We start from the raw sequence: 27,391 nt of genomic DNA, 5'->3' as shown, positions 1-27,391 counted from the left end.
AGGCAGGCACTCTCAATGCTCAGCAGCCCATGTTTGGGGGCCTTGGGGTCAGACGGGCCCGGACTTGAGGACTCGCTCCCCCTGGCCAGCTGTGCGACCTTGGGCATGTCGGCACACGAAGCCCAGCTCCCTGCTGTGGGAAACGCTGGTACTAGCTCTCTAGTCTTCCAGGCTGTGCTGGAGGACGGGTGGAGGTGACCTCTGCCAAGAAGTCAGCCCAGGCCTGGCATGCCCTGGGCCTGGTCACTGCCGGCTCTTAAGACGGCTGTAACTATCCTCCTTAATCTAGGCACCTGTTTTGTTCAGAGGAGTTACTGTTCCCCCAAAGCCTTCTGGTGTGGGCAGTCTATCTGGACATTATGAACCAGAACAGGGATGAAAACAATTAATCTTACGTTTTTAAAAAAGGCTACAAAACATTGGAATGACTTGGATCAGAGAAACATGAAAAACAGGGTAGCGCCTCTGCTTGGGTGTCACTTGCTGTGGGTTATGCACCGCCCCTGTGGGGACCCAATGACGCATTTATGGTAGGGGTGCCCTGTGCGGGGTGGCTGGTGCACGAAGGTCCCTGGGGACGTGAGTCCCTTCCCTTTTCCCCTGGTGCAAGGCCACTGTGCATGGGGCGGTGAACATCCAGACAACAGGATGCAAGCCCTTAGCTCCGTTTCCCTGTGAGTGGCAAAGCCTGCCCGAGGGCACCTGCAGCTTCAGCTACCGTGAGCACTGGGGACCAGAGTGTGAGGACCCGTGACAGAGGCGGGTGGCCGCAGTACACCTCCCAGGTCCTTTCCCAAAATACCAAGGAGGACTCCGGGCAGCTTCAGCCTTGCCTGGCTGCCCTGGCCGCCCTCCAGCTCAGGGCACATTGCAGCGAGCAGCTCTGTCAGGAGCGCGACCCAAACACGGCTTTAACATGAGCCGTTTATCACCTCTGAAGATACGTGGCTGCTTTTGTTGAGTGGCTGTCTGTGAACGAACAGAGGAGCCGGGGCAGGAGGTGCGGCCGGGACTGAACAGGCGCGCTGTGACGGTCTCCTGGGGGACGGGAGCGACGCTTCCCAGCTGCCCGTGAAGTGTTGACTCAGCGAACTCCATTTAGACCTGGAGAGTTACGAGTTCTCACATCCATTTCCCCAAAAGTAATATTATTCACTTATTTGTTTTTCTTACAGGAGGAAATGAAAACCTGAAGAGGCGTGAACATGCCGGTCTGTGAATGTGAGCTTTTCTGGGAGCAGTAATTTTGGCCTGAACAGGCGTCCAGCAATGCACATGAAGTTCTGTTTGTGTTTTGTAGGGTTAAGAATTAAGGCAGCTTCCAGCCTTGAAGACTGATAAACGCACTTATTTCTAAGCTTCAATATATTATTAGACCAGCCCTGAAAATTGAGATTGGAGGTTGGCTGGAATCTAAGACCTTTCCACATTTTCCTGAAAAGGTTCTTGGGTTATTATAATTAGCTCTCATTTGCTGGGGAAAGGAAGAGGAAGGAAGGAGGGAAGAAAGGAAGGAAGGGAGGAAGGGAGTGAGGGAGGAAAGGAGCCAAGGAGGGAGGAAGGGAAGACTTCCACACTCTCCTAGATTACGGTTTAAGGAAAAATGTTTCTGAAATGGTCTCTCTAGATCTTATATCAGCGAACCCTTTTTGAGAGCTTCCCGTGTGCCAGGCTATGTGCTCAGTCCTTGACATGGTTCAGCTTGTTTGATCCTTGCAATAAGCATAGTAGAGCCATTCAGGTTTGAGGAAAGTGAGGCACAGAGAGGGTAAGTGGCTTGCCCACGGTCACACAGCACTAAGTGGAAGAATCATTTGAACAGTTCCATTGAGATATAATTCATGTACCCTACCTGTAAAGAGTACAATTCAATATATTCACAGAGTTGGGCAACCACCATGACAATCAATTTTAGACCATTTTCGTTACCCCTGAGAAAAACCCCACACCCCTATCTGTCCTCTCCCAGTTGCCCGCTACCCCCACCCCTCTCAGCCTTAGATAAACACTAATATACTTTCTCTCTCTATAGATTTGCCTCTTGTGGATGTTCCCTATAAAGGAAATCATATAATGTGTTTTTTTTTTCTTTCTGTTTGTAGAGTAGGAAACAGTCTTGTCAAGGCTGATTTCTATTTGTAGAGTACGAGACAGTCTTGTCATAGATGAATGACTTGTTCAGCTAGTCTTCAGGCAGTTCTTTTTTCTTTTTTAAAGATTTCATCTATTTATTTTTAGAGAGAGGGGAAAGGAGGGAGAAAGAGAGGGAAATGTCAATGCGTGGTTGCCTCTCATGAGCCCCCAATTGGGGACCTGGCCTGCAACCCAGACACGTGCCCTGACTGGGAATCGAACCAGCGCCATACCATCCAGGGCTGTCAGGTGGTTCTTAATGACAGTTGTTCCATAATTCAGGTGTAATTTTCATGTGGTTGTGGGAGAAGGCGAGCACACTGGTGACCTGCTCTGCCATCTTGACTGGAGGTCACTCAGCATAATGTTGTCAAGGTTCATCTGTGTTGTGGCATGTGGCAGTACCACACTTCTTTGATTATGGAAGAATGTTTGATTGGGTGGATAGATCACATTTTAGTTATCAGGTCATCAGTTGATGGACTCTTGCGTTGCTTTCAAATTTTGGCTATTCCGAGTAATGCTGCAATAAACACTGGTGCACAATTTTTGTGTGGATACATGTTGTCGTTTCTCTTGGGTACATATACCAAGGAGTAAAGCTGCTGGGTCATAGGTTAACTCCATGTTTAACAATTTCAGGAATGGCAGACTGCTTTCCAAGTCGCCGCACGGTGTTGCATGCCTACAGTACTGTACGGAGGTCTAAATTCTCCGTCCTCATAAATTTCTGCTACCACTTGTCCCTTCGGTTACAGCCGCCCTAGTGGGTGTGAAATGGGAACTTATACACTGGCGGGGGACTGGGAGGGTCCCAGCGGGCTTTTGCCATGTCTGAGCTATGCGATCACTTAAAGGATGAGAAGTCAATACGGCAACTACGAACATTTGTTAAAATGGGGAGGTATAGACTTGAGGGTGTATTAGTTAATGTCGGTACTTTTCCGTGCACATGAAAAATTTACAAGGGAAGTCCTTACACAAATCAGAGGCAGGCCAGTACCGAGCCAGGGGCTCCGGACTGCAGCGCGACCTTCACCGTGGTCGGCTGGGAGTGCGGTGCCCAGGCTCAGGCACAGCCGCCGGTTCCGGCCTACGGCTGCCACGTGGGTCAAGGGTTATGTCCATGCCTTTCCTTTTTAAACGTAAAGCTGAAAATCTGGAGTCTTACTGTGATCCCCCGATTTTACAGCGTTGGAAATGGACTCTACAATCTTCAGATACCTCTGTGGGCCAAGCCCGGTCTGCGGTGGAATTCAGGCCCACGGCCTCCAGTCTGGGGCTTCACGCTTGAACATTCTGAGGAGGCAGCTGTGGAAGTTCTGAACTTAAATCCACCGGCCACAGGCATGTTTCCCTCACCTGAAGGGGCCCCTCTGCACAACTCCTTGCTACACAGGCACCTCGGTCACTGTTTTCCCCTTCACTTGGGTCCCCCAGCTCCTTCTACACACGTCTTTTGGTTGCATTAACAGGTTAGTTCCAAGCATTTCGTCCTGAAATGATTAGAAAAACAAAGACTCCTCCAGATTTATAACGTGGAACGGTTCTCCCGAGACGCCAGTGTGAGTGGTACTGGTCCGAAACGAACCCCAAAGTCCTGCACCAAGAGGTCTGCAGAAAACACCCAGAGGCCTAATTAACGCCAGCAGGTGTCCCGCCCGCTGTCCCAGCTGCCCAGCCCCAATTATTCAAGGTGAAAACGTGCCAGCGGACCTCCCTGACACTCCACCCGCGCCGCTGCCCCGCTTTGGCTCTGGAAATGCTCAGAACTTCACAAGACTCTCCAGAAATGTTCCTGGGGGAGTTCTCAAGAGCTGGGACGAGCCAGCTTGCACCTTCTGGAAGAGGTGCGGGGGGGACGGGCTAGACCCGGCTGCCAGGAAGGGCCCTGAGGTGGTCGGCTGGAAGAGCCGGCTGACTGTGATCGCAGCTTGCCCGCCCTGCGGAGCTTCTAGCACACAGCCTTCCGAGCAGGGGAGTTCCCTGTTCTCCCCGGTCCCCCACCTGGCCCGTCAATGGCAAGCCTCCCATTCGCCCCTGTCCCCTTCCTGCTGAAGGCGCCAGAGTCCCACCCCCAGAGCAGACAGGAGCCAGCAAGGCCCCTGAAAACCACCACCCAAGTGGCTCTCTGTCTGTCTGTCCGGAATTCCCTGGTGCTGAATCATACGCTGCTGCTTTACAAGGGGTGGCCCCGCTGACGGTGGCTTGGGAAGGGCGTGCACCCTGGGAATGTGAGAAGAAATTCTCCAGGGGTGATGGACGTCCAGGCCGGGGGGTAGCCAGGGACACAGGCCCCGAATCCTGCTCAGTGGCTGGTGCCCTACAGGGTGTGCCTTCCTGCCGAACAGAAATGACTGCGGGCACTTGGTGAGCATCCCTGGCCGTAACAGCCCTCAGTTCACACAATGGCCTTGTTATCGACAGCCACTGTGCCTGACGTTGGCCCGCTTCCTCCTGGCTTTGCAGATGCTGGGAGCACTCACCTCCCGCCTTCTCGCCTGTCCACGGTCTCCTCCCTTATTCTCTAAGTGTTTCTCAGCCTGCCCCTTGGATCAGTCTTGGTGCTTTTCACTTTTGCCCCCAGAGCTCTCTTTTTCAATTACATTTTATGGGCAGATCTTCCACAGGTACTTTGATGCAGGGGACCCCTGACTCTTCACTCTGTGTGATGAACAGCCTAACGGATGGCAGGGAGCCCCCCTCACCTCTGGTTCTGAGTGGGCTGTAGTCACGAATCATTTGCTTTTCCCCATCACTGAAGTCCAGCAGTCCCTCTGTTTCCAGAGACCAGCCATGCAGACTCGGATCTGCAGGGAAGTTCTAACTGCTCCCCGACCTACCTCCAAGCAGTTGCTAAGTGCCACCAAGCCAACCCAACAAGGGATTTCAAATCCGCCTCCCTTCCCCATCTCCATGGCCACCCTTGCTGGGGGTATTGTACCAGCCCCCTAATGGGCTCCCCACATGGGACTTCTTTTCCCTTCTAAGTAGTCTGTGTGCTCCTGCCACAGGTTCAGCCACGCGACTTCCTTACTCTAAAAACTTCCATGGCTCCCTAGTGCTTCATGTCTTTCTCATCCTGGGCCTGGCCCTCACGGCCCAGTCTGGTAATTTAGTCATTCCTTCAGCCCACGTGCCTTAATCATTCCACCAAGGATTGCAGATGTTTTTGGGAATACACGCAAGCAAATAAAAATAAGACTCCGGGCTAAAGTGAAAATTAGGGTCAGTGGAGGTAAGGGAGCTCCTCCATCCCCAGACCCAGAGACAAGACGCAACTGTTCCCTCTGCTGGGCATACCTTCCTCATTTCTCTTCCTCGATCTCAAGTGCCTGCCCCGCATCTGTAAGTCCCAGATGTGCACCCGCTGCTGGCGCTTTAAGACTCCCCAAGTCGTCTGAGGGGTACTGTTCCCCAGGACTGTCTTCATCTTGCTACGGCTAAGAGCCTCCCAGGAGGCAAGTTTTGGTTCTCTTCTGGGCTCACAGGTTAAGTCTTTGGTGACCTGGCTCACTAAACATCCTCCAGGTTCCGATTTCCCATCTGTGAGATGGACACACGGCTTCTTTTCATTTGTTCCTCACGGGATATGTCAGCGATCGATGACAGAGGGCCAGCCTGCTATCACCGGGCATCCCCTTCTGGATGAGCTGAGGCCTTTGTAGCGGACACATCACAGAACAGTCCAGGCTCTGTGCCCCACCCCCTCACCCTCCAATAACCTCAACGTCACCGCATCTGCCCCAGACCGTCCACCTCCGCCTCGCGGGTGGGTCTCTCCCAGGCAGCATGTTCTGAGTACATCCTAAACCTCGGCTCCGGCACGTTGGAGAGACGCTGCGTATTAACACTGCTGGCTAATAAAACCACCAGGAGATTCCTATAAAAAGTTACAGTGGGATACATCCACAATAAAATATTCATGCCCTTTAGTTCTCTTCCCAGAACGATTCCAACATCCCAACCACATGGTGTCATGGCAGATGCTGGGCAGATGTTCCTCAGGCCAGCAAACGAGAGACAGTAATTAGTCTCAGTTAAGTTCCCAATAAATTATGCAGTGGGGACCTTGGCCACTCAGCCCTGAGTGGCTTGCTGGGCCAAAGTCAGTGAACCTGGTCCAAACCTATTCAGAAACTTTGGATTGCTTTGGTTAATTCACGTTCGGAGTAAATCGCATGCAGTCTTGGCGTGAGGGGGAATAATGAATAGCATAACCACTTCCCATTGAAAGTAATAATTTGTTAATCATTTTAATAGCTAATGAGCTACAGAAACGATGTCCAGGCGTCCTCCAAGCAGACAGGAAAGAGCTCCGTCTTACTTCTGGCTTTCCTAAGGACGCAGCATTGAACTGCCCCGTTTGCTTTTCAGATTTTGATTCAACAACTATTGTGTCAGGACGATCGATTCTCACTAGAACACCGCTTCTTCTCTTTGATTTTAATAAGTTTCCTGCGTGTCTGCCGAGCGAAGGTTTTTTCTTCTAACTGGGCTCGAAGGACTTCCCAGCAGGAAGGACACATGATCTGAGCTGCAGCTCCGCCCCCGCCCTTGAGAACCTGAGAAAAGAGACTTCTTCCTATATCTTGCTGCGTTGAGTTTTGTGACATCTTTCCCCACTTCCTCCAAGTGCTGCATGTTGTCGATTTTTACTTTTAGATGAACAAAAGAATGTTTTTTTAATTTAGATTTTATTTATTTATTTATAGAGAGAGGGGAAGGGAGGGGGGAAGAGAAGGAGAGAAACATCACTGTGTGGTTGTCTCTCACATGCCCCGACCTGGGGACCTGGTCCGTAGCCCAGGCATGTGCCCTGACTGGGAATCGAACCTGCGACCCTTTGGTTTGCAGGCCAGCGCTCAATCTACTGAGCCACACCAGCCCGGGCAAAACAATGTTTTATTTAAAGAATGGTAGACACTCTCCCACTCTCAGGGGAAATACTTGGGGCTTACTCAGAGTCCAGACTTCTCGCTCTTTGTCCCCAAAGGCCTGGTCACATTTCGCTGTGGAGGATTCCTGTCTAAGTACTTATTCCTAGCTTGTGAAGAACAGTTTCTGGAAAGAGCCTGGTGCTTGTTGGGAACCCAAGAAATCTTTTTTGAATTGAATTGCATTCCATGGTTGTCAATGAAGAAGATTGAGAAGCGATCTGAAGCTTCCTAGTATAATCTTGTGCTGGTCTCCAGGGAGATTTCTGTCTGTACATTCAGTCATTTTAGCAATTTCTTCTACAGCCATATTCTTTTGTTTCCTTGGTAGAACATATACATATAATTCACATATGTTGTAGAAAATATGGGAGGTACATAAAATATAAAACAAGAGAACCAAAGAACACACATGATCCTGGTTTTTTTTCCCCAAACATATTTTCTTTAACCTTGATGTCATGCTTTATATAAATCATTCCACATTTTGCTTATTTCACTCTTGTAGCAGAAGCGATTCCTACGTGATCAAAACTCTTTTCTTGGGGCTCATTTTTTAAAGCTTGCATGATACTCCATCATACAGATAGAGCCAAATGACTTGATGAGCACTTAGTTGTTGGACATTTGGGCAGTTGCCAATTTTGGCCATGTTTTGGAGGATTTCCAAAGGGAAGGAACTGAAGCCCTGGATCCACAGTGATGAGATGTATTCAGAAGACCAGAAGGGGTTGCTTGGATCTGTGCATGATGGGAGCTCATTACCCCACGACCTGTGCTGTCTGCTCCACCCACCTGTTGGATGCTTGCTCCCTAGGCGATGGTGGATAAGGATGTCAGGGCACTGGGGCAAGAGGGTCTCGGAAACCCTGTAGGGCTCTCTTTAGTCTCCCAATGGACACAGCCTATCAACTCTTCTTCATGTGGCAGCAGCGTCCAGCCACTCACCCTTGACCCTCACCTCCTGCTTTGGACACACCCAGCTGGCCAACGTTTTGTCAGCATCTGGCCTTCACCAATATGTGCTCCAATTACAACCTGATCAGTTTCAAGTCAATAAGCAATAAGAACACCACTAACTGGACCCTTCTATGGGCAGATATTATGTGCCTTAATCTTCTTTTGGTTTTCGGGGCTCCTGTGAAGGGACCTGCTTAGGATCACACAGTCAGTGAGAGGCGAGGGGGGCTCTCCCTGCATACTCAACCCAGGCCAAACACTGCTTCCCGGTACTGTGACAAATTTTGCATACAAATTCTAACGCATTTGTCCCCTGTCCCCAGACACAGGCTTTTCCCAAAGGGCTGGAGTCTTGTTTCCCTGTCAGTCTTTCCCACCCAAAGGAATCTCTGAAAAACAGAGGAATCTCTTCATCTGAGGTTAGCCTCAACTGGACACCACATCCGCACACAGTAGGTGCTCAGTTAAATCTTGTTACATGAGTGAATGAAGGTGCAGCTTTAAATGCTCAGTTTAATGTCAGTAGAAACCCTCGGGTCTCCCACTTTTGAGTTCCTGCCAGAGGTGGGTGCCATATCCTGTATATTTCTATGACCAGGTAGAGGGGACATTTTGTACTTTAACAAATTTTGTTATTCGGTTCTAACTTTATCACTTTGTGATCAGAGGGGATTGCTTGTACTATTTCTACTTCATGGAACCTACTGATGTTTTTTTCTTTGTGACCAAACACATAATCAGATTTTGTGAATGTTCTGTGTGCACTTGAGACAAAGGTGCATTATCTTTTATTGGGGCATAGTGTTTAATATATATGACCTCACTTATTATGCTGCCTAAGTCTGCAAGATCCTTCCTTATTTCCTATCTACTTGCCACTTGATCTGTCTTATATAGAGTGGTGTGTGAATGTCCCCTAAACCCAATACATTTCTATCTACACCTCGTTGCATCTCCTGTGGTTTTGGATTTACATCAGGTAGTTGCTGTGTTACTTGGGGCATCAATACTTACAGCTATTATGTCTTCATTGGTACAGATTCCTATCCCCGCTGCTGCTTTAGTTTCAGCTCTACAATTAAACCTATTAAAATGTTCACCATCAGCCCTCTGACTAACGTGTCCTCGGGTCATCTCTTGGTTAGACAAAGAGCATTCTATCATAAAGAGCTAGAAAACTATGGCAGGAAGGCCAAATCCCTCCTGATACTAGTGTTTGTAAATAAAGTTTAATCAGAACATAGCCTTGCCCATCCGCTTATATGCTGTCTATGGCTGCTTTGTGCTACAATGATAAAGTGATTATGATGGAGATCATAGGGTTTACAGAGCTACAATATTTAATATCTTCCCTTTGTAGAAAAGTTTGCTGAGTTCTGGTCTAGAATATTCAAGAAGCGCTCCTGGGCACAGCTTCCTAAACTCTTGCATACTTAAAAATACAGTAGTCCCTCTCTATATCGCTGTTCATTTATCACTGCCTCACTGTATCATGGGATTTTTAAAAATATTATATTTAATTATTTATTGCAGATTTTTCACTATATCACAGGATTTTGCGGTACTGTATACACATGTTGTTAAAGTTACGTAGGTTTAAGAGTGTAGAATAAATGTAAGGTTCCCACTTTGCAGGGGGGAGGCGTCTAGAACGTAATACCTGTGATAAGCGAGGGAATACTGTATTTTTCTAAAGCCTTGGTGCTTAAAGAACAGTTTTGCTAGGTATAAAATTCTCAATTTCACAATCTCCTTCCTGGTCTGCTGTTCCATGATGACACCACTCGCAGCCTCGTGACAAGTGGGACCAGGGGTCTGTGTGTCACTCAATGAGACACACCCAGCCTGTAACCCAATCTTGGGGTTTGAATGACACCGTGATCCTTTCATGATCCTTTTTCATCCTCAAGTCCTACCCCATCCTGCTGATAACATTATCTGAAGTTCACAAATACAGAGCTCAGAAACATTCATGAAGTTAGACATGAACCACAGAGACTTTGCTGCTGTTTCAATCTACTCTGGGATACATATAAAGCGTATAAACTTGTTCTGATGAGAAAGGGACAGTTAGCATACACCGGGACTGCTCCCCAATCTTTTATTACCTGGAAAATAGCAGCCTAGGTTATTTAAATTACATAGCTATACTCTGAAATAAAAATGAGTGTGTCTAGTGTCTTAAGAAATGATGGATAACCCATAAAATGCTGGGGTCCAATGCTGGCTGATGTTTATCATTAATATAGTTTTATAGCCGAGCAGTGATGACGGCTTTGGCTCACATTCATCGAGTGCTTACTCGGGATGGAGGAATTTATAGGCATTACTTCACCTAATCTTCTCAAGATTTCTACGGGAGAGGTTCTAACTTCCCAATTTATAGACGGCGAGGTTGGGTAACTTGCCCGTTGAGTTTGCCTCTAGCTAGGGGTGGTGCTGGGACTTGACCTGTGACTGCCTGGACCAAGTCCATGATCAATAACCCCCAGTACAGCCCTGGGGACCGTGGAAAGCGCTTCGCTCTTTTTCTGATTAGCCACCAAGCCTAACACATTGTGTGCCTCAGTGCCTTTACGTAATAAGGATATAATGATCTTTCGTTCCCAACTTTAAGAGAAATCTATTTAAATCAAGGCCATGGTAAAAAGCATGGCTAAGTGAAGGAAGAGATTTCCGAGGGAACTGATGCTGAGGGAGTAGGAAGAAAAGAGCAACTGGGAGGGGCCAGGGCTGAGTCAAAGTCAGAGTCAGGTCAAGGTCAAGTCAAGGTGGGCTATGGGCAGGATGTGGCAAAGATAAAGTCCACCAGACTGAAGGGAGGGAAGGTGAATGGTTTAACAGAAGACAACTGAACACATACCAGGGTCCGAACCCAGCCTCTGACTTCCACCCTTTTGTAACTGGGCATCTGTCAGGGCCAGACATTTGCCCCCCAGTGTGCCACGGACCATGGAGATGAGGAATTCTGGGATGGCTGCGGCCCTTTCTCTCCATCAGGGCCACATAATCCATCCACCGGTTCACATGACTTACTAGCCCTCCCAAGCTCTGGGTGCTGTTAGGAACTGGACAGAGAACCCACTTGGCACATAGTAGGGGCTCTACAAATATCTGCTGAACGATAGGGTCCTTATCCTTGGGAAGAGAATGAACAAGAAAAAGAAGGGGAACAACAAACAGAGGAGTAAAAAGAGCGACAGGTGCCCTTCCGATACCTGGTGTTTGGCTCGGGTGAATTCACTGCTTGGCCACAAAGGACACCCTGGAGGTGTCAGAGGTTACGGGTTTGGTCCCTACATGGGCAGATGTAGCTTCTTACCCAGGGCATCTTTGACCTGTGCCACAGACAACCTGACACCTGTCCTGTCGCTGCCATTTGTGCCCCTGCTCACAACGGCCTAAGAGAGCAGGCATCTCTCCCAGCCTCTCTGAGCCCGACATCAGCTGGCTGGGGCTCCGTGTCCCTGCCAGCACCTGTCCCTGTGCCCCAATCCTCTGCACACACATGTGCCTCCTGGGGAACTACTTTCATATTTGAACCTCTTTGTCTGAGATGGCTGAACTCTAATTTCTTTTCTAGCATGGGTCCTCTAAGGCCTCAGCCAGAAAACCGGCCAACTCCAGCCTTTAGTGCAATGGGTCTAATGTTGACTTTTAAAACTTCAAGCCCCTGGCTGTGTGTTTCACCTCCACAGATGGGGGGGCTGCCACAGTTTCCCCTCAGTTCCCGAGCTGAAGTCCATTGCCAATGCCATCTGATGACTCCCCTGGTCCTGCCTCTGCATATCTATCTATTTAGGTGCCATTGTAAAAAAGTGTCCTTTTTCGTGCTGCGGTAGAAGCAGGTTGTACTATTTTTAATGTGAGAATGGTGTAGCAGGCAGGATGTCATTTTTAAAGCAGGAAAACCTTGGTTTGAGTTCTACTTACTACAGGCTTGAGCTTGGGTAAGGTGCTTAAGAACTGACTCAATGTCTCCATAAAAAGCAGGGACTGCACCATCACCCCAGACCCCTCCCTTCTCTCATTACTGCTGACAGGCAGGAATGGACTGGCCCACCCCCAACCCCTTTACAATTCCTGCTACTCACATAATTTATATCTTATCAAGAACACAAGTTCTTAGTTTTAAGATCTTCTGCTTTTATAACATTCGTTTTCAAATATTTCTCTGAGAGAGAAAATAAAAATTTCCCTGGGATTTATAGGAATTCTTAGTAGGGAAGTGGGACAAGCAACTAGAGCTTAACCTGCAGCTAATGGCATCCCCGGACCCAGTGACATTTCCTTTCCGCCAGGACACCTGACCAGGTTAGACCCCGGGAAGCAGAACTCGTGTACTTGTGTCGGGACAACATGGGGGTACAAAGAAGCAGGAGAAGCCTGGGTTCAGTGACAGGCTGTACCACGCCCAGGCACGAAGAGTTTGGGGAAAGAGAAGTCTCATGCCTTGAGAAGCACACAGCTGCTGATGCTGGAAGTTCACGTCCAAGAGTAACATTCCCGCTGAGCTGCCTTCCTTACCAGGATGCAGGAATTTTCCAGGACAGTAGCCCTCCTGCTAATAGACTGGCCGGCTCTCATCCTAGCTGGACAGTGTCCATGGATGGTCTTTCTTGGTCGCAGTTTGCTCATGACATCAGCGCGTCTCTCTGGGTCGGAGGTGTCTGCTGTTTTCGCCGGCCCGGGGTTGGCTTCCTTCTGGGAAAAATACTGTGGCTTTTCTGCCGCATGTGTGAACTACGCCAGGCCGATCAGACCTTCTCTGGGAACCTGCAAAGTCTGTCCACTGGGGCTGCCAGCAAGACTTCCCCCAGATTTGCTTTCCAGGATCTCTTCAGTTCGAGGAGTGACTCCACATCCTTTCTCTCTCTTTGGTGCATTTTCAGATTCAGTTCCTATTGTTTGGGATCAAAGAATCTCGATGCCCATGTTTCTTGAATCTAGCATTTCATTTCAAATAAAGACAAGGCACAAGGAATGTTAAAAGTCGGTGGTCCCTGGTCACCTTCTTTGCGTTTCTATGCGATCGCCAAGGCTCCCGAGCGTGTGGCAGGCTGGTGGGGCAGGAGTCCCGTTCGCAGCCACGTCACGCGCTATCTGGGTGGTCTCCTGCCTCCCACCACACTTAACTGTCTCTCCAATGGGAAGAAGAGGTTGACTGAGTGGATCTTTCCAGTGGAGGCACCTGAGCAGTTCACCTTGCGGGGTGATGGCCCCAACAATTTGATTCCAGCAGGTGGCTTTTTTGTGAGGCCACAGAATGACCTGGGGAGAAGGACGTTCAGCATCTTTCACCAGTGCATTTGGGGGAACAGCAAATATGCTGGGTACATAGGTTACTACGAGTGAGCCCTCCAGAGGAAAGGCATGGAGAATGCGAGGAGGCCAAGGTCAGTGCAGACAGGGCCAACGGCCCATCAAATTCTCTGACCTAAGAAATGCAATCAGAAGCTCAGGGAGAGAGCTGGCATTTTGTAGTGGGAGAACAGAGGACATCAGGGTGGCCATTAAAAATGAGACCCAATGACGCTGGTTTGAGAAGGGACCCTTCAAATATCCCAGCCAGACCTCCTGACTGTCCTGAGCTTCCTCCATGTCCTGAGATACCTGGGCTCCGGGTGGGAACCTGCCCGAATTTCCACAGTTGACTTCTAACTTTATTCCATTATTATCAGAGAACATACTTTGCATTATGTGAGTCCTTTAACATTTGCTGAGGTTTATTTAATGGCCTCGAATACGGTCTATCCCGGACAGTGTTTCACATGCACAGGAAAAGAATGAATATTCTCCTGTTGGTGGGCAGAATGTTTTCTAGAAATCAGTCAGGTCTGGTAAGTTTACAGTGTTGTTCAAGTCTTGTATTTCCTTGCTGTTCTTCTTTCTGGTCTAAAAAACCCATTATTCAATGTTGAGTATTAAGGTCGTTGTTATTTTTCTTTTTATTCTGTCAGATTTTGCTCTATGTATTTTAGGGCTCTGTTATGAGGTCCATATATGTTTACAATTGTTGTATCTTTGATGGATTGCCCTTGTCTCATTATAAAATGTTCCTTTTAATCTCTGACAACTCCTTTTTTGTTTTAAAACCCATTTTGTTTGATATTTGCATGGGCATTTTTGCTTTCCTATTTGGATGGGCTATCTTTTCCATCCTTTTACTTTCAGCGTCTTTACATATAAATATGCACCTATAAGGAAAAAAAAATCCTTCCCTAGGACAAACTGGTCCTGTCTGCAGCCTAGTCATTTCTGTAAGAGAGCTCGCCAGCATAAAGCTCTGCCAGCAGTGGACTTCCTTCGCCTCCAAGGAGAAGGGACTGTTTGGGGAGGCTTCTGCCAAGCACACCCCAAGCTCACTTCTGAAATATCCCTAGAAATTCTACAGGTTAGGAATCCTTCCTTGTCCACCCTCACTGCAGAGCCATCCCCTCCAGGTTTGGTGTGTTTGCCCCAGAACCAAGAGCATGTGCATTTCCCCTTCATTTCTGATAGACTGAGCTTCAACCTGTCCGTTCACGTGTCCTTTTCTGCGATGGTGATGCAAAAACCAAGTGCAACCATCCCGCGCGCTCAATGCTCTTTATGTTTTATGACTCAGAAGATTCAGGAAGAGAGCAGGACCTCTTAATGCATCTCAGGGTCTGCATGCAAAGCATTGCTCAGCAGGAGAATTTTGTTACCTGTGAAAAATGTTACCCGTGACCAATGGTATCCGGGAATTCTCTTGTATTCTATAATGATCCAAGAGAGAGATGTCCATGTGCTCAAAGGGTTAAGAAAAGAAGAAAACAGGAATTTAAAATTCAAGACCACACTGAAATGCTTTTTCTTGCTCCGTCTGGAATGCTCCCTAATTTAGACCAATAAGTAAAGGCTTCAAAACTCTATTTAAATACAAGTGAGGCTCTGGGATGTGAGTAGTGTCAGAAAAAAAGTCCTGGAACGCGGCTAAATTTCTCCTCACCATTCACATTCCATCAATGACGTATGTAATAGACCAAGGCTGCAATTCACTGTTTTTTTCCCCCCTCGGGCACTATTTCTGTATTTCACATGGCTTGTGGGGTACCCCTCATCCCAGACCTGCGGCCACATGTCTAGATGTCGGGAGAGAGGCCAAGCCTGAGAGAGGGGAGCCGCCCTGAGGATCACCAGACTAGCACCGCTGGCCCGCAGGGATGCACAGCTGCCGGCTTTGCCCTTTCCACCTGTGAGTGGTCCTGAGTCTCAGGCTCCTGATCTGCATTGTAGGCGGGGGGGGGGTTAGGGGGAACCAAAGGCAGCCTCCTACAGCCTCCCCCACCCAGGGCATGGTAAACAGAGGAGTAACAATGAACTTTTCCTATTCTATTTTAGAGGAGAGCAGGAAAGAAAAGCCTTAAGTTTCAGACTACCTAGAAATGGATTAAATGCTATCTTTTCAGATTTTGGTAAAGACTGACATGTTCTAGGCTTCATTCTGAAGTCATGATCATACACACACACACACGAACATGCTTTCATAAAAACAAAAGGGATTCCGATCAATGTTAACCCCAAACAAGGCAAACCTGGTTAAGATATTTGAGCAAAGAGGACAAATTTAAAATCCAAATACACTTCCTTACAGATGACTATTCAATTCAATTGCCAGGGCGATATTTAATATTCTTTTCTGAATCACCCTAATTCAATATACAGTACAGTATGTACTTCCTGGAAGAAGTTCAAGTCATAAATACTACAGGGAAATATCTAATAGCTTGGAATTAACTTTTCAAGTGGCCAATAAGCTCTAAAAGATTGCATAACTATTAACTCTGCCGAGGCTGAGCTCCGTGGCCCAGCACAAGCCCGTGTCCCTGTCCCTCCCTAGCGCCTTGCGCCAGGACTACCTGGGGCTGGGACTTAGGGGCTGGCGCACAGGGTTACGCTTTGGATGCCAGATGATGGGGGTGGGGGTGGGGCTGCTATTCCTCGCAGACTGTGGCCAGCAAGGTGAGTGCTGCTGGCCGCAGTCATAACAGCTGAGCCGATCTGTGATTTCTGCCTCTCCTGCCAATGTCGGAGCCAGGTTTGCCGATGTGTTTGCGTTGGGGTGGGAGATGCTGGCCAGGGGCCATCTGCTCTGTGTGTCAGATTGCAGATTCCATATGGTTAGGCAGGGGCAGGGTGCCGGAGAAGTATCTGCAGAGCCTGGGGCAGGATTAGGATAAAGAGGTGCAAACGGGGTGCAATTGGGGAGGGAAAGGGAACTGCCTTGCAGGAAGGGGAGAGGGCTGAAGAAAATTAAAGGGAGATCCGGGGAGATAAAGGAAAATATAAGGGAGAGAGGCAGCCGTCTCTTGTTTTAAAGATCAGAGAGGCACAATAACAGGCTCCTTCACCTTGTCAGATGCAGAAGGATGCTGCATTTTGGCTTCGTTAGTCAAGTTTGCACCATCGGGGTCATGCATATTGTACATGTATGCATGTGTGTGTGTATGTGTGTGTGTAAATAAATAAAATTAGGATCTGTCAGAGTTTTAAAATCTAACAGTTCCCACATGTCCTTGGCCACACAATCTCTGCTCTCTGATGGGCCTTCATTTTCCTCTGCCACTTCAGGGGGACCCCTTGTTAGTTATGTACGTGTCTAACCACTGTGCTAGATGCCAGCCACAAATTCAGAATGTCAACTGTAATTAAAAAAAGTATATTAAAAAGTGAAAGCAAAGGAGAAAGAGAAACAGGACAAGGTCAGATCGTCCAAGAGAAACACACCGACCAGCAAAACCAGCCTGGAGTAGGAACCCTGGCATTTCTATTCGAGACTCCAAGGCCACTTTCAGGTACTGTCTCCTCTTTCATCCATTTTATCTTCTCCTCTGCTCTGGCCAACTCCACTTGTTCTTGACGTCTGACCCACATGATCTTACAGAGTCAGGGAAGCACTGGGGCCCAGAGGAGAATGGTGGGGAGGGAGAGACTGAATATTTATGAAGTTAAATCAGAGTAAAGACCTTGTCTTTCTCACCTCTAAATACTGGGGTATCTAGCCCAGGGCCTGGGGAATGCACTCAGTGAACCCATGTGCAATGAGCGGGCTTGCTGATGCTGGACTGTGTGCTCAGGGGCGTGCTGGATGCTTTTAAAAACAGTACAAGGCCATAAAAAGTACTTCCATGTTACGTGTATAATAAGAACACGTTCCGGGAGGGAGTACCTTCAGAACTGTGGTCCCAACATCTCAGCGCGCAGAACAAGAGCAAGTAATAACCCAGCTGGCCTGGAGATTGTTTTTGTGCAGGCCAGGGGCTAAGAATGGTTTTTACACTTTTTTTAAAGGGGTTATAAAACAAAACAACACGATTGAGCATCAGCCTGCGAGCCAAGTGTCGCTGGTTCGATTCCCAGTCAGGGCACATGACTAGGTTGCCCGTCAGGTCCCCAGTTGGGGGCACGAGTGAGAGGCAACCACATAGTGATGTTTCCCTCCCTCTCTTTCTCCTTTCCCCTCTCTCTAAAAATAAACAAACAAATAAATAAATTATTTCTTTTTAAAAACACGAAAAACTAGACATCAGAGACCACACGTGGCCTGCTAAGTCAAAAGATGTACGTACCATTTAGCCCTTTATAAAGTTTGCTGATCCTTGTTCTAAGGAGATCCTAAGAATGTGCTTCTGCGGTTACCTTTAGTATCAAGTGCGTTTGGCTGGAACTTGTGTTCAGATACACCGCGACTGCCAGCCTGGGGTCTGTGAGAACACCCTGTGAGCACTCTGGAGCCAAGCACACCCCTCATCCAAGCTCCGAGCAGCCCCGCAGCACTGATTTCCAGGCTTACTTCTGTGACTTCTTTTGTAGGTGTTTCCTACATGATTTTCTAGTTAGAGTTTCCTTGTGCGACAAAGTCCCCTCCTAGGGGATGTGAATGTGGCAACATCATAAAGGTGACACATTGGCATCAGAGGGCTTCATGACACAGCTTTGAGTTTATCTGGTACTTTTACCAGTTGGACAAAGCAAAGAAGGTCGGTGCAAAAATCAAATGCTTTGTGAAATTTTGGTACCAGGCACCAGTTGAGCTGGAAAAAACGAACCCACTGCTACCATGTCAAAAGTCCTGCCCTCTTTACAAAAGGCAAGCATACTTCCTCCTGACTCACAGAAGTACAAAGCCCAAACCAAGCACCTGAACCCAGAGCAGAACGGGAGGCCAGGGTGACACTCCCTGGCATGATAGAGTATTGATTCCAAGTGAAGTCCTGCTACCATAGGACAGGAATGAAGGAATCCCCTCCGATGGCCGCGTTTCACCCAATTCCGCTCTGCTGACAGCGCAAGAGACCTGATGGATTCCGAACCACCAAAGCCAGCGTCTGCACTCATGGCTTTCACTTCAGCTACTGAAACAGGCGAACCACACACACGAGCCTGGGCGCACTCACGCACGGGCACTCCCTCACGCTCACGTTGATTTCCTTTTACCACAAGGAGCTGACGTGTACCAGCTGCCAGCGGACAGCGATGGCCTCCTAGAAGATACCTCCAGGTAGGACAGCACATTTCCCTGAGAACTCTGGCTCGGCAGCCAGAAACCCAGTATTCTGAGCAAGCACAAATCCCTTGGTAACCATGCGGGAATGTGGCGCGGGGCGGTAGTGCGGCCGTGGCTGTGTGTCCCACCCCCCATGCGTGGGCGTTGCTGCCCCCACTCTGGACAGTGCCAGTCAGAGGGCGCACGCAGCTCCTTACCGTGCCTGGCATGGGTGGGAGTTGCACCTCCGGACCTGGGGCTCTGGCCGGCTTGCTTGAGGACAGTCACTGTCATTCACCAGAGCTGTGGTCTTGTTCACAATCCGTGTGCAGGACACGATGGTTCTGCGTTCCCCTGGAAACCAAACCCCGGGACACTGAGAGGCCGCGCCGGGCTGCCCACGCCTTGCACGGCATTAGCTCACGCTTACGAAGGAACATCCGGGCGCATCTTTTGATCAGTTAGTCTTTTAGTTGACAGTTTCCAGGAAAGGAGAGCTATACCCTTAGTGATGACAGAGTAAGGCCAGTGCGGGGCAGGAAAAATGTTCTAGACCAGGATCAGGAAGAGGCCACCCTTCAGGTCAGCTCTGTCCTTGGATAGCTAGGGACTCACAGAGGTCCAAGTTCTGATCTGGGTCTTCGGTTTCTACTGACGATGGCCAGTCTCTTTATCTGTTCATTTGATGTTTGAAGTCTACAGAGGGCTGGTCTCGTATTAACTACCTGTACGCCAGTCCTCACCAGAGGTCACGGCTTCCTATTACAGAACTCCCGCTTGCTGGACCAGGGTGAGAAACGGGGAGGCTGGTCTGAGGGACACAGACACCTGCGTCCCCAGGCAGGCACGCTGCAGCAGATCTGAGAACCTGTCTAGCCAGCCAACTGCTGCTGGCACCTAAGCATCACCTGCTCTTGGAAAGCTGCACTAACCCGTTACCCCAGCAGCATGCGGTCCTTCTCTCGGGTGTCCCCAAAGCACTGACTTTCTCAGGGAAGCCAATGACTGGGAGCTGGGAGGGAGGCCCGTGGAGAGCCAGGCTGTCTGGGTGCGAACTTGGCTCGACCACCAACAGAGATCGTAGTGTCAACAGTAAGCCACTTGTGCCAAAGTTTCCTCTATGGGGCCAGTGCACTTGACCTCCCTGTGCCTTTGGGGACGTCAGGGATGGTTAAAATGAACTGATACATACAATATGCTCAGAGCAGAGCCTGCAGGGGTTAACGCTTCATGTTAGCTATATTCCTGCGACTGCTGTTGTTATTATTATTATTTGGGATGTGTGGCAATAAAAGATTAATAGGCTGTTCATCCCAGACTCCTTGCTGGGTCTGTCTCCCGGGGCCTTTGTCATGTAGGGATGGTGCAATATGACAGAGTCCCGAACTACACAGCCAGAGCCTCTGCCCCGACTGCAGCCCTGTGCCACTCTCTACTCTCTGGGTCGGCATTCCTGAGTCCAGGCTAACCTCCCGTCAGAACTCTGTGTCCATCAAAATCCTGTGTCCCACCTCCCATGACCCCTCTGTGTGTCCTGTCTGTGAGGGTGACAAAGTACATTGTACTAAGGGGCAGCAGGGGGCTGACCATCCAGGAAACGCAGTTGGAGGGAAGCTAAGCCATCTGCTAAAATAAGGCAGCAAATCATGAAGCCAGGACTCATGCCCTGAATGGGTTCCTGGACTTGCAGGGCTTTTTCTTTCCTATTGCATCCTGGAATGGGGTCACCGTGGCAAAGAGGAAAGGACAACAGGGTCACTTGTCATCCTGTGATGTGAGCCAGACACGGGTCAAAACCCAGCTCACAGATCAGGGTCGGAGGGCAGAGCAGCCACGCGGGCACAGCTGCCGCGTGCGGGACAGTCTGTTCCCAGTGTTTCGCATAGAGATCTGTGGTGGGACGTGGGTCAGTTCCCACGCAAACACTGGTGACGTGGCCAGCTTGGCCCATGCTCTGTGCCCTGGATTCCCGCCTCCATCCCCCAGCCAAGCCCCACGCGTGTGAGCTCGCACTCCTGGCACTCACCTCCTCCGCACTGCACGCTGCACCCTTCCCAGCCGCTGTGCGTCCAGATGAAGAGAGAGTCCTGGGGTTTCTCTGGTTCACTCTGATTCTCAGCAGTGTAGTTGACGGGGATGGTGTATTCGTAATGAATTCCATAGTTCTGGTCATGAAATAACAACACCTGGATGGGGCAGCAAAAGAAAAGGCAGTTTTGAAATCCTGCAATGGCCCAGGGTGGCTGAACACGTGAGGGAGCCACGCCACACTGTCTCCCTGCCGCGGCCACTGGGTTCCAAATAGGCCCAGCCTTGGGGTGCTCCTCTATTGCAGCCGGGGGTCCCAGAGGTACTCAACCCAGGGCGGAGCGCATGCAAGCCATCAGCAGGGAGCGCTGCCCTTTCCCACTGCAGAGAGGACAGAGGCAGACGAGGATGCAGGATGAGCAAGCCTATGGGTTCCCACCGCACACGACACGGAGAGACAAGTGCCCATTCCCACAGACTCACTCGTGAAGCCGCCCCTGCCGGCAGGAAAGACACAAATAGGCTGCCTTGACCTAAAGGGGTATCTGAGCAAGTAGGGTTATGCTGTGTCTTTGAAAATGAACCAATGGACATCCTGCTGTGTGAGGCACAGCACCGCCCAGGGCCTCACGAATGTCTGCGTGGGAGCCCAAGGATGCGGGAGCCCGCCCACAGCAAGGGGGCCGGGGGAATGGAGAGGTGGCGCTAAGACCCGCCCAAAGTGCACAACCTTCCACGTCAAGAAACAGACTCGCAGTAATGCATTTGGAAATAAATATGCCTCTAGTTTTTGGGGTTTTCTGTAAACTCTTTAAAAGAAATCTTTATTATCTCAGTATGGAAAGAAGACTGGTGAATGGAGAATCTGTATGAAACCAAGTTCATGCAATTTTGCAGCCACGTATAATTTTGTGTGCACATGCATGACTGGTTTGAAACGCAAGTAACCGTGGCTCTGCGGGCGCTCCTGGCCCTGCAAAGCAATGTGGGCATCCTGGCTTGGGGACGATGACTTCTATTTACAACCAAAGGGGTCCCTCTCATTTCTAGGTGTAAAAAGTTGAAGTTACAATCACGTTTCAAGACAGAAAAGCAATTAATAATAAAGAGGGCTGGGACTTGGGCTGCCGCAGCGGCAGAGTTCTTGTTTACCATGGTCTGAATGCGTGCAGGCTCCGCACCTGCTGCCAAAGGCTAACGATTCACTCAGTGCATGGAAGCTTTTAGAAAAGACGGGCAACAGACCCAGCTTGGCGCTTGCTAGAGAGAGCAAATGCAGGGGCTAACAGGTGACATTTCGGTATGGGCTTCATCTTGTCCTTTGCTTCCTCTTCTAGCCCCTCTGCAGAGAACTGCTTTTAAGTCAGGAGAGGAGGATTTGCTCTAATGATAGACTAGGAAACAATCTTGTCACAGAGAAATGGCTTGGGTACAGAGGCTTGGGTCCTGGAAACCACCTTGCAAGGCTACACCTGCAGACTTGGGGGGCTGAGGGTTGCCATGGCAGATTCCCAGTTTATGTAGTGCATGGAAGCCCGCTTACTCTGCACCCATGGTGGGTGACATTGCATTGGGTGCCAGGGCTCCTCAGGAGATTCCCTGGGAGGTGGCAGGGGAATCCTTTGGGTGTCACCTAACCTCCAATGGCTGCAGGTTGCCAGGAACCACAGATCAGTGGGGGAAAGGACCTCCAAGCACTGGGGACAAACTGTGCTTTGATCAGAGCTGCACAAGCTGCCACAAAGCCGGTTCTTTGGGGGGAGGCCCGGGGCTCCAGCACTGTGAGCTCTCAGAAGCTAGCCGTGAGGACTCCCGGACCCGGAAAGGACACGGTGGCATCCTTTCCCAGGAGAGCTTCGCTCTTCTTAAAATGATGCACCAGAAGATGCTTCAGTGGTCTGCATGGGGTCCTCCCTGGCAGTAAGACACGGTGCTCGGGCCTCACCTGACTGCACAGGTTTCTCGAGACCACCTGGGGCATAAAGATTCAGGGTCCCTCCTGGCCCCCGAATGCCTGTTGCAAGCTGAGTTTGGAAAATCTCGGTGATGTTGGTGGGGGAGGAAATGGAGTCAACAGCTCATTTCCAAAAGGCAATTCCCAACGTGGATATACAAATGGGTGGGGGGAGAGGGGCGGATCTGTGCCATCTGATGATAGAAAAACAGACTCTGAGCGGGGCTGTCTGCTTCATGAGGCCACGTCTCCCTCCCTGGCAGCCACGTGGCCAAGCAGTTCCTTCCTGGAGGCAGTTCCTTTTGGAATCAGCCTGGAGCTCTGCCAGGGGGGAGTCGGGGCGAGGTTCTGAGAGGGGCGAGTTCTGAAGCAAAGGGATGGGAGAAGGAAAGATCAAGGGAGAGGCTTGAGCGGCAGGCGGCCAGTGAAACCACCCGGAACCAGGAGCACCTTCCCAGCCCCCGAGGCCCCAGGGAAGGAGTCAATAGGGGGACCCCTCAAAGCCTCCGTCTCAAGACAAACGCAAAAGCACAGCAAGTTACCATCAAGTGCAGTGGTATTTTGGTTGGTCCCTTGGCAGAAATCTTCTCCCACAGGCCCCTGCGGACGTAGCGGACGGTCGTGCCTGCGATCTGGAACTCCCCGGGCAGCTCTATCTTCCAGTCACTGTTGATGGACCTCTTGCTGGAGTCTTTGAGGGCTGGGGAGAAAACGCAACACCGGGGAATAAGGGGACTCGGTCCTCCCTACCGGGAATCCGGGTGTGCTGAGTGATGGTCAGAGGCCTCGCCCTCCCAGGGGGACAGGAAGGGTGAGACAGTGAGCTTTCTGTGCTCTGAGAGTAGAAGCCTCATTTGCAGGGAGCAGATGACTCAGACCCAAAGGACCAAGACAGAGTGGCCATGCACCGGCTGCGGCATGAGCTGCCGGGCGCAGCACCAACTCACAGTGGGGGTCGGCGGAGCAGAAGAGTCCAGTCCCGTGTCGTGTCGCGAAACTAAAGAGTGCTTTCCCCAGTGAACGGATTCTATTTTAATGGGTCCAAGGCTACAAAACAGGCTTTGCTACTTTAGAAAAGCTCATGGATTCATTTTACAGTTACCTCCCCAGGGCTTCTACTTAAGGAGGGCGGCCTCAATCCAACATCTCTTAAGGATTCAAAACGCCTACATTAATGAAGTGGACGTTCCTTCAAGAAATAAGCCTTATCCTTAAGAAGTTCAAATTGCCAGGTATAAAAAAAGTCACAGGGATATGAAGCACAGCACAGGCAATACAGTCACTGATATTGTAATAAGTACGTATGGAGCCAGGTGGGTACTAGACTTATCGGGGGGATCGCTGTGTAAGGTATGTAAATATCTAATCCCTGTGTTGTACATGGAAACTGATATAATGCAGAACGTCAACTGTACTCAGAGAATACATTAGTTTTTAAAAAAGAAAGATGCTTTATTCCATTAAATATTAGCATCTGGGAAGCCGAGCTGCCCACAGGTTGGGGAGGGGGTGCCCTGTGTGGTGGGGGCTCCCACACCCCAGCTCCGTGGGCCTCAGGTGTGCACTTTGTCCACTTACTCTATTCTGGACAAAATGTGTCAGAAGAGACAGAGAATCAACTTCATGCTGACGGACCACCAGCAAAAATCGGGTTTTCCATACAAGCCACGGTTCTCTTTATCTGAGGGCTCGTGTTTTTTGTTTGTTTGTTTTGTTTTATTTTTGTTTTTTTGGTTTTTTTTTTTGTCTCCTCGCTTAGATTTGAAGTCACGTTGTTCTTAGGAGGCCAGCCCTGTGCTATTTTGTTTGTTTTTTCATTTGTCTTGCTGTGCTATTTAGGAAAAAAAAAAAAAAGGCGCACTAGAACCTACCCTGGCACCGAGGAGAAGGCCGCAGGACAAGAGGGGACAGCAAGTCTTTATGTCACTCCAGAAAAGGAAACTCCCAGTGCAGCCCAGGCCAGCGCAAGTGCATCTGGGTGCCCCAAATGCTCGCCGTGACTTTGGGACCCCGCTCAGTCCAGAATCAGTGAAATCAGGTTCTAGTGTGTTCACTGTTTGCTGCTCACTGAGGCCAGGGATAAAATGCCCGCATTTAATACCAATTTTGGATACTGAGAGTTGAAACCCATAAGGGGTTCGGGATAACCCTGAATTCATGAGCTGCGGGCAGAGTTGGGACCCATGGGCCAGGCCTGGTCAGGGCACAAACAGCTGGGGGACGCGGGGCCTCGCTCCCTGGTCTCGCACGCTGTGGGCCTGGCTCTCCCTCCTGCCCAGCCAGGCTCTGCGGCCGCACCCAGGAGATGCCCATCCAGGCCTCCTTGCTTAGGGGAGCTGCCCAGAGGAACCAGGTGGGACATGAGCGGCCGAGGACTGAAGGGCTCTGGGGAGGCTCAGAAGAAAGCAAGCTCTGCCACGTGGGATCGAAGGTTTCCCTTGAAGAAATTCTACCCATTATTGAAGTTTCTGGGTTACAAAAAGGAGGAGAGAATGTTGGGAAACTCCCGTTGCTGTTCCTTTTGTGCGTCCTCCACGATCACCTGCAAGCCGCCATTTAAGGGGCACCTTCCCTGCTGCGTTTTCACCTAGTTCGTCTTCCCAAAACTCTCTGAGTAAAGGATTTACAGTCAGTCCTCTGTACCCGCGGGTTTTGCAATCGCAGATTCAACCAAGTGTGGTTCAAAAACAGCGTTCTTGATCCAGTTACAAATCTGAAGATGTGGAGGGCGGGCCGGACGCATTTTGTATACGGGGCTCTTATGCATTCGTGGGTTTTGGTATCCTGGGGGTCTGGGAACCAATGCCCTGCAGATACTGAGGGGTGACCATATTTTCCTCTTCTCACAGATGAGGAGATGGGGGCCCAGAGAGGTTAAGTAACCTGTCTAAAATCACACAGCCATTAAGATGTCAAGTCAAGACCTTAACCTAAAGACCAAGCTCGGGGCTCTTATCACTCCGGCAATGTTTAATTCCCACGTTCTTTGGGTTATAGCATCAGTTTAAATTTTTACAAGTGTTGAAATGTGCAAATGTCATACCCATGCTGCAGAGATCAAATTCCAGGCTCTAATCGCTACAGGGTCTCACGTTCTATGTACCCGTTTAAAACTAGCTAACGTGACAGATTTCCAAAGCTTCCAGTGAACGAAGTAACTACAATAGAGTTGTTATGTCAATGCTTGGGGATTCTAGGTGAAGGCGGGCACCCCGGACAAGACCTTGGTACCCCTGAGACGGAAGGCCTGTCACACCCCGTCCCGCCCTCCACTCTCTCAGGCTCTGCCGCTGTCCAGGCCCTAACACTCCTTCTCACCTCACCTGTGCGTTTCCCGGGCCCTTTCTGAAAAGCACTTTAAACGGGCTTATTGAATTATAAGCTGCAAACGACCTGCCTCCATGCCAAAAGTCAACTGTCTGGGAGGTCAGGAGTGGGAAGGGCTGAAGGGATGCTGGAGGGACACCTGGAGGCGATTATAAAACCATCCACAGGAACGCCATGCAGGGCTGGGGCCAGGCGGGGGCTGCGCCCCTGTTGGCAGAGGCACCACCATGCGGGGCACGCAGAGGAGCACTGCAGAGCCGGCCGGGGCTTGGGGCAGGCCACCCTCTGATGACCAGAGCAGCGCCTTGCTGGTCAGTCAGGGTGGGTGGAGGACACATGGCAGGAGGGGCTCTGCAGGGTGGGCCGGGGAGCCATGGCGGAGTGACCGTGGTCCGGGAAGAAGGTGAGGGAAGCGTGACAGGCCAGCGGTCGCTAGCTGGCTATTCCAGGACAGGGCCAGGCAGCGGAGCGCTGGTGATAGGCTCTCTGGGGACAGAAGCCTAGATTCATAGCGCTGCTGTCACTCAAGGTGCGAATGCCCCCACCGTGGCGAGTCTCACGTAATCCACGTGCCCTCTGTGACACAGAGCTGGGAAGAGATGGGAACACACCCCTCTCTCAAGCCACACCTGCCGCCGTGACAGTCCCAGAGTTCTGATGGTGCCTGGCTTTGCTTTGAGGTCCTGGTCTGGAGCTGCTCAGCTGGTGAAATCTTTCACTATCGCAGCATTGGGGGGAAGGTGTATGGTGGGGGGAGCTCTCGTGGCCTCAGAAGGAATAAACTTTGCCTGTCCAGGCTCTGCTTCTGGCCACCTCCGCAGAGGCTGTGAGTTTCCAGGCTCCGCAAATGCAGTTTTTCAACTGTCCCCTGACCACCGCCACCAATCTGAGAGCCGGTGACCCTTTCTCGGCGTAGTTTGGTCGCAATGATAATCCTTCATACATTTTGAAGGGGGAGGAAAACCCAGAATCAGTTAAAAGTCAGAGGTTGGCAGTTCTAAGAAGCATGGAGATTGTTTCAAGCCGATGACTTCGGTGTGAGTGTTGAGTCAGCAAGATTCAAACTTCACAGGCTGCTGGGGTCCGTGCCGAGAAATCGGAACTCCCTGCTGAAATCAGAACCAATGCCTGACGTTCCTTCAGAAGAGCGAGCCTCCAGCCTCAGAGATCCTGTGGATACATCAGGATCAAGCTTGGCAGTGAATGCAAAGGATCAAGGGGGAGCCATGGGAGCCCCAGAGAGTGAGCATACGCATCACCTCCTGGTCCTTCTGGGGCAGCTCACCCTGGTGAGAAGCGGGCTCCCGGCGCACCGCGGACACGAGTCCTTTCCAAGGTCCTGCCTTTCCAAGGCCCTGCCCACGATGCTGTGCTCTTTTTCTAAAGACTAAGGCCCCCAAATTAAATAGGTTTGGGCCCCACAAGTTCCCACCCCTCTCAATCAGGGCGCCAATGGGAATACGCAATGGCCCTCTGCAAGCATTTTGAGATGCGTTTGTACGCGAAGTTACGATTTTTAGACCTAGGAACGCAGCTGGGATT

General features: G+C 50.1%; 1 protein-coding gene across 1 annotated transcript in view; it reads right to left on the bottom strand.

The window, feature by feature from the left end:
* Positions 1-27,391, bottom strand: part of ADAMTS17 (ADAM metallopeptidase with thrombospondin type 1 motif 17) — a 205,773-nt gene that overhangs the window by 34,805 nt on the left and 143,577 nt on the right. The window contains exons 17-19 of the mRNA XM_090263585.1: positions 23,065-23,222; positions 20,567-20,726; positions 18,759-18,894 (exon numbers count right to left, since the gene is read on the bottom strand). Of these exons, the coding sequence (XP_090119711.1) occupies positions 18,759-18,894; positions 20,567-20,726; positions 23,065-23,222 (454 nt within the window). The remainder of the gene's footprint in view (positions 1-18,758; positions 18,895-20,566; positions 20,727-23,064; positions 23,223-27,391) is intronic.

The sequence above is a fragment of the Furipterus horrens genome, unplaced genomic scaffold (genome assembly GCF_987537825.1).
Source record: "Furipterus horrens unplaced genomic scaffold, mFurHor1.1.pri manual_scaffold_16, whole genome shotgun sequence".
Classification (NCBI taxonomy): Eukaryota; Metazoa; Chordata; class Mammalia; order Chiroptera; family Furipteridae; genus Furipterus; species Furipterus horrens.
Note: the sequence above shows the minus strand (reverse complement) of the source record. Positions and strands in the feature narration are given on the sequence as shown.